A 7,088-nucleotide genomic window follows, 5' to 3' on the forward strand; every position below is an offset into this window, starting at 1 on the left:
AAAGGCTCTTTGTAGATGATTTGGTGATTTAAAGCACATTCAGGATCAAATAAGGTTAGTTAAGAGAAAAATTTGAGGAACTAGAAAAGTGCACGCAGCAGAGAGCAGATCTCCGCCAGGCAGCCAATTTTGAGCATAGATGTATAATAATAACTCAACATGGGACCCTAAGCCCCCAAGCCAAACAAAGGTTTCTAGCTTCCATGGTACGCGGCCCACTGAATATGCACAGTAGCGTTTCCCCCGTTGGCCCCGCCCGCCAGTTCCCACTCAGCTCATAGACTTTACACTGTGATGACATCAGATTTTGGAATTGTTTTTCTTGACTTGAGAACAGTTTTACAAATATAAAACCTTCATAGATCAAAATTCATAACAGGAAGAGTCATAAGACCTTGACTGCGGCTCGAGATGTCCTGTCAACTGTTGTACAGACGTCCCTTTCATAATGGTGGTCTATGGGGAACATGTGTTTTGGACAGCAGGGGATTATTTTGCTGCAATACTGCAAGTGGCTACTGGAAAAAATTGAAAGTAGTTGGGGGGTAATGGTGTTGTGCTGGCCGAGACTGATTGTGGCCTCTCTAAATCATGCATGTGGCGGAGCTGCACCCAGTGGAATTGTGCCTTCTGGTTCCCTTATAGTCAAGATGGCGGCGAAGATGACAAAATGGGAAATATTAAGTGAATCATGACATATTGGGTATGGAATTAATTTAGAGATTCTCTTGTTTAAAATGAGACCAGTCTTTTATATATATTTAGAACATGGCACTCTTAAATACTTGATTCTGATTGGTCAATCAACAAAATTCTGCAGTGTTTATTTCTTGAGGTATCACTGCTGCTCCGTTGCTAGGGACGCCATAGCAACGGCCTTAGACTAAGGAGCATCAAAATCAGTTAACGTTAGTCCACACAGGCCAAATAGGATCGGAGTGGCATTTCTTTTTGCGAATTTTGAATCAATTAAACGTGCTTTAATCATTATTTTGTGTCACATCACTGAATGTTTTAGTAGTAAGCCATGTTCTAAGCGGGATAATGCGCGTCGGGGTTCCATTCCCCTGTCTGGAGTTATTTTTCAACTGTCACCGGCTCACTATACATTATCCCTTACATGTCAGATTGGAGGGGCGGTAGGTGGTTAGCACTGTCGCCTCACAGCAAGAGGGTTGCCGGTTCGATCCCGGGTGTGGGAGCTCTTCTGTGCGGAGTTTGCATCTTCTCCCCGTGTCAGCGTGGGTTCTCTCCGGGCACTCTGGCTTCCTCCCACAGTCCAAAGACATGCAGATTGGGGACTAGGTTAATTGATAACTCTAAATTGTCCGTAGGTGTGAATGTGAGTGTGAATGGTTGTCTGTCTCTATGTGTCAGCCCTGCGATAGTCTGGTGACCTGTCCAGGGTGTACCCTGCCTCTCACCCAATGTCAGCTGGGATAGGCTCCAGCCCCCTGCGACCCTCAAGAGGATGAAGCGGTTGGAAGATGAATGAATGAATGTCAGTTTGGAGCCACGACAAGCCAAAATGTGTCATGTAACAGCCTCGGTGAGGCTTATCTTGAGCTGAGACCATTACTGAACATGCCTTTTGCTTTATGCTTTTACTGTGTGATTGTGTTGATGACTTGCAGCCCTTACTGGCCAGTTAAAAGAAATGAGAAGTCAGCAGTCATTGACGGTGTTAAACAGTCTGAATCACCGTAACCACAAGATGTCCTTGAGCACACAATTATCAATGTGCACACAAAGTATTAGGCTGATTGGTCCAGTAGTGTGTGAGATTAGCTTTGGACCATTCTCGGAACCCATCGGCTGTATTCGGTGTCTGACTTCCGGCAGACCGCGATACAGCCTCTGGGGGCAGACCCCCGATTTTTTGGCATTCTGGTTTGATTTGGATGGAGGAGGCGGATTTCCGTTTCCAACTTCCATTTATATATAAGTAAATATGCTGAACCATTGCGATGGATTCAGAGTTTGCAGTGACGCCAATTATGTTCCGCCTCGTTAGTTCACTGCACGGACCGTTTAACCTGGCAACAACTGCAGCCGGCTCAAACGTGATTGGTCAATGTCACGCCTACTACAAACAGCCTACAACTGGAAACCAGGGCTCTTCCGCTCTTCTTCCGGAGGCAAGATCTCCGGGGTTTGCCTACAGACCCTACATTCACTGAATGTAGAGTCTGTATATAGAGACTAGCTTTGGACAAACAGATACACACACTCACACACAACCAAATGCCTGATGGCCTGGCGGACCTAATAAGAACCATCAAGTAGAAGGTAATTTTCAACATTTTATTTAAGACAAATGTACGTAAAATCTAGGAAGTGAGGAACCAGTAACTGAACAGTATTTTACCAGCAACAAAGTGATCTTAAGCAAAGGAACAGCAACAGTAATTACAATTACAATTTTACAAGAGCAAGTCAACATGTCAAAAACAAATCAGCAACAATTCATCAGTTAAATTCTGTTTTCATAAAAATAACTTCATTTGTATCACAAAAGTAATCCACTCATGCTTCCTTGACCTTCTTACAATAGCTTCTTTTCATTGTGAACACTTCTATGGTTCATTACTTAAACACATCATATAAAAAATAATACAATAAAAACAGGATGATGTCAGGCAGTGCATGTTGGTGACAGGGCTGGATTATAACAGTACTTTGACCACATATGGAAACACAGTTAACAGCTCTCATTTCTAAGAGAATGGCGACATACATCACCAAAATCTGTCAAAATGTGAAACCAATACCTGAGAGAATTTATTCTTTTTATTTTTTTCTCTATACATTCCCTCCTGATGGATGCAGTAAGGACTACAAATGATCATGGCATCCAGGAAAAGACTACAAAACCCATGGTAAGCATGCAGGGCAGTCAGATCAATGGCTGCTGCCCAGGTGAAACAGATAAGCTGATTGTTCTGGTGAAGGAGCTTAAAGATAAACAGTGACGGGACAGACAATGCCTGATGTGTAACAGAAGTAGACTTTTAATTTAAATATCTGTTTGTTTGTTTGTTTGTTTGTTTACTGTTTGTTTGCAAGAATTAAGGTGACCTGTTATAGGATGATACTGAATTCAAACTGTCTTCATTCCCTGCACCCTCGCCTCCAAAGCTCCATGAGAAAAGCTCCCGACCTCTCAAGACATCACAACTTGTACTGTGTATAGTAGCTGTAACTGGCGGTCATATATTTAACAAACAGACAATTGTTAAAGATCAGCCTCGCAGCATTCACTCCTCAACTGATCTTCAATGAGCTTAAACAAGGTAAGATTTTTCTCTAATTATTTCAATGAATGTACCATACATGTATTCACCTTTACTTTGTTCATAGCAGGTTAGTGTTGTCATTGACTTGTCTGGTTTAAAGGGCAGTTCGTAAACTTTTTTTTACTACCAAAGGGTGCCAACAGTTGACCTTGCTCTGTGTGTTCACAAGTCTACCAAAGTTACAAAAGGAGCAGAACTGCCAAAGAGGGCCTGAAGGCCCTACGTTATCTGAGTGAAGATTAGTTTGTGGTAATTTAATTAATTACAAATTGTCTCACATTATGCTCCAGCGAAGCCCAATTTAAAACTAAATGTTAAAGGGCTCCAGAGCAGCTTCTGCATGTTCACCTGCTGTAAACAAGGGCCTTGTAATTTTCTTGACATTTCACTCACAATATGCCTATCCTTAAACAAATCTGTGTTTAATTAAATTATCGCAGACATATTGATGTACAACAAACCTGCGGCATGTTTGTATTGTTCTGGTTTCAGTGTAACACCTTCAATGAAACAAAACAGACATATTCCTTTTAGAGCAAATTAAAAAAAGAAATAAATAAAATAAAACTTAATGAGTCTTAATATTAAATTTCAGTTTTTGATTTTCCAACTCATTACAGCAAAAGTGTCTCATGTCACAAGATCCAAGCAGTGTTACAGGTCTGATTGCATGTGCGAATTCAGACCAATCAGCTCAATTCCAACCTGTTAAAGTCTTCATGTGTCAGTATAGAAATAAACAGAGGAGACAAATCCCCGTCTGAATATCTTGCTGTGCCAGCAGAACCTTGTGTTTAACAGTGAGGTTGGTGCACATCACCAGCCTTCATTGATCACTGTCACCAACTATGTTTACACGCACAAAATATTCTGTTTTTTGCCCTTATTCCAAAAAAGACAACATTCCTGCTTATCTGTTTATGTGACTAATGAATATGAATATTCACTGATATTTGTGTTTACATGCAGCTGTGCATACTCTGATTAATGTGCGCCAAACATATTGTGTATCACGTTAAAATATGGAAAAGCAGAGCGGCTGTCTCTTGTCACTTTGCTTCTCTGAATCAAAACAGGATTTTTTTTCAAAGTTTTCCACCAGTGGCAGACTTGTTTGACCTTTTTTCATTCCTTCAACCACCTTTTTGAAAAAGTTGGTATCACCATATTTACACACATCCAAAAACCTGTTGATATCTAAGCCTTTCAGCATGTTTGTAAGAAGGGGTGTCTTCTTCTGATCAGAAATGTGAGCTTTTCTTTTGGGCATGCATCTCTAAACCAGCCTTGTAAAATATTGGTGAGCTGCTGTGAGTTCCAGTACCCACACTACCATACTGTATAGTATGCCAGAGAAAGATTTAGTAAGTCCCAATAGATAGCATTTTGCAGTACACAAGCCAGCGTGCTTATCTTGCTACTCTGACTCACAATCCTCTGCGCATCGGAAGATTCGTCACATCGACTGAGTTGCAAACGGATGACAGCTTGAGAGCTTGCTGACAGCTGTCACAAACTGCAGTAAAACCCCTGAATAATAATAGTATATCCCACGTAGAGTTGGGATCCGGATCCGGTTCTTTTTTGGAACGGTTCCATCACATTTGGAGTAACGGTTCCTGCAAACGGTTCCTAGATTGACATATTTCTGTCCGAACCCGACCGAGCCCGACATTATTTAATTACTAAAGCACTGAGTTTGTGTCACACAGTTGTTATGGTTACAGGCTATTTAACAGGCCAGGCCTGAACCGTGGGTGCTCAGCGGAGAGGGAGACCTCCGTGTTTGAGACGGGAGTGGGTGGCAGGAGGTCCGAGGCTTCCAGTGAGGGGAGAGGGAGAAATATAACAAAATACGATAAAACAGGAAAAACCTGTCTCCCTCTTTTATTTAATTTTTAGTGTTTAATCAAGGCGGAGGCGGGCGGCGGGCGGCGGGCGGCGGGAGGTCCGATGCTTCCAGCGAGGGGTTGTCACGTAAATAACAGTGCCCAAGCATGAATGCATATAAGTATTTTTTATTACATTGCTGTGGAAATCAGAGGATCACTTCTTGTTGTTATATATTCTCAGGGAGATGATACAAGCTCTAAATCTGAAATACACACCACACACAAATGTGTATTTTCATCTAATTGTACTGTGCAACAGTTAGAATAAAGTTTTTGTATTTGTATGATTGCATTTGTGTTTATTATATACTTGTTTAAGTATAGCAAGTATAATGAATATAATGTAGGAATCGGTAAGAGGAATCGGTAAGGAATCGGACCGTTAAGAAGGAATCGGTAAGGAATCGGAATCGTTAAAATCCTAACGAGTCCCAACCCTAATCCCACGTCCTAATCTGAAATTTCTTTATTCTGGATAAGGATGAATTAAAAATACCCAAACAGAATATGTTTACATGACCCGTAATACTTTTGTAATAAAAGTGGAATATTAGTGAGCACATAAACATAGTCACTGTCTGAGCGTGGCCATGACCTGTTACACAAAAACTGCTGAAGAAAGAAACATATGCATCAGTCAGTTCACACTTACGTAAGTGTCTTCTGATGTCACAGCACCTTCTTCAAACACAAGCGTACAGACCTGAACAGATATATATTAGTGGTTGCTCTTGATGTGTAAGGTGTAGTAGGACCAGGGTTCGGGCACATAAATGAGTCCGGGGTACTTGTTGCGTAGCACCGGGTCGTTCCACAGATAGGCCACCCACAGTGCCACCAGGAGCACAGTCACACTGAAACTACAGAACAGGAACAGGCCGTTGCTGTCTGGACTGAGGCCTTTGCGCTGTTGGTGTATCACCATGACAACCATGGCAAGGAAGGTGAGGAGGAAAAGCTCAGTGATTTGTCCCTCAGTGACCAAGTACCTGGAAGATATTAAAGAAAAGGCAAGAGATGTCAAAACTAACTGTACAATGAAGAGGTGTGAGTTTCACACTTCTATACAATACCCTGAAAATATCGATATTCAATACCATCTGACACAACGGGGAAAACTGACATTGAGGGCATAAAATTTAAAATACTTTTTTTAAAGATAAATATTTTAACATGTTACAAAAGCAGAATGACTGTAGTTATCAGTTACAATAAGAGAGAACAAGAAAGTGCAGCTGGTCCCGATGTATCAATACTGCAGACAACGTGACAGTGAAGACGTTCAATTCATTACATCAGCACTTAAATTTAAAATAAAAACTAATCCTTTTCCAAAAAGCAATGTTTTTTGACGAGAGCAGCACTGATTTAAATTTCTGCACAAAGTGACGACTGAAATAAGAGAGCTTGTTTTCATCAAAGCCAAGTGGTGCAAACAGAAAATACAATTTCCAAAAGTTCCAGTCAGTAAATACGGCAACTTAAATAGGTTTTATCCATCTTTCTTTCTTTGTTTCTTTCTTTTGTTTTAGTGAACAATACACTCTGTTTATTGTCGATCATTCGACAAAAGGAGATGCTTTGTCTAAAAATGCTGCTGCGGTATATAAGTATATTTTTTATATATACAGTGGTGTGAAAAAGTGTTTGCCCCCTTCCTGATTTCTTACTTTTTTGCATGTTTTCCACACTTAAATGTTTCAGATCATCAAACAAATTTAAACATTAGTCAAAGATAACACAAGTAAACACAAAATGCAGTTTTTAAATGAAGGGTTTTATTAATGAGGAAGAAAAAAATCCAAAGCTACATGGCCCTGTGTGAAAAAGTGTTTGCCCCCTAAACCTAATAACTGGTTGGGCCACCCTTAGCAGCAACTACTGCAATCAAGCGTTTGCG

General features: G+C 40.8%; 1 protein-coding gene across 1 annotated transcript in view; it reads right to left on the minus strand.

Moving 5' to 3' along the window:
* Nucleotides 1-2,295: 2,295 nt before the first annotated feature.
* cln6a (CLN6 transmembrane ER protein a) overlaps nucleotides 2,296-7,088 on the minus strand; it is a 20,641-nt gene continuing 15,848 nt past the window's right edge. The window contains exon 7 of the mRNA XM_050056496.1: nucleotides 2,296-6,177. Within this exon, the coding sequence (XP_049912453.1) occupies nucleotides 5,907-6,177 (271 nt within the window). The 3' untranslated portion in view covers nucleotides 2,296-5,906. The remainder of the gene's footprint in view (nucleotides 6,178-7,088) is intronic.

The sequence above is a fragment of the Epinephelus moara genome, chromosome 1 (genome assembly GCF_006386435.1).
Source record: "Epinephelus moara isolate mb chromosome 1, YSFRI_EMoa_1.0, whole genome shotgun sequence".
Taxonomy (NCBI): Eukaryota; Metazoa; Chordata; class Actinopteri; order Perciformes; family Serranidae; genus Epinephelus; species Epinephelus moara.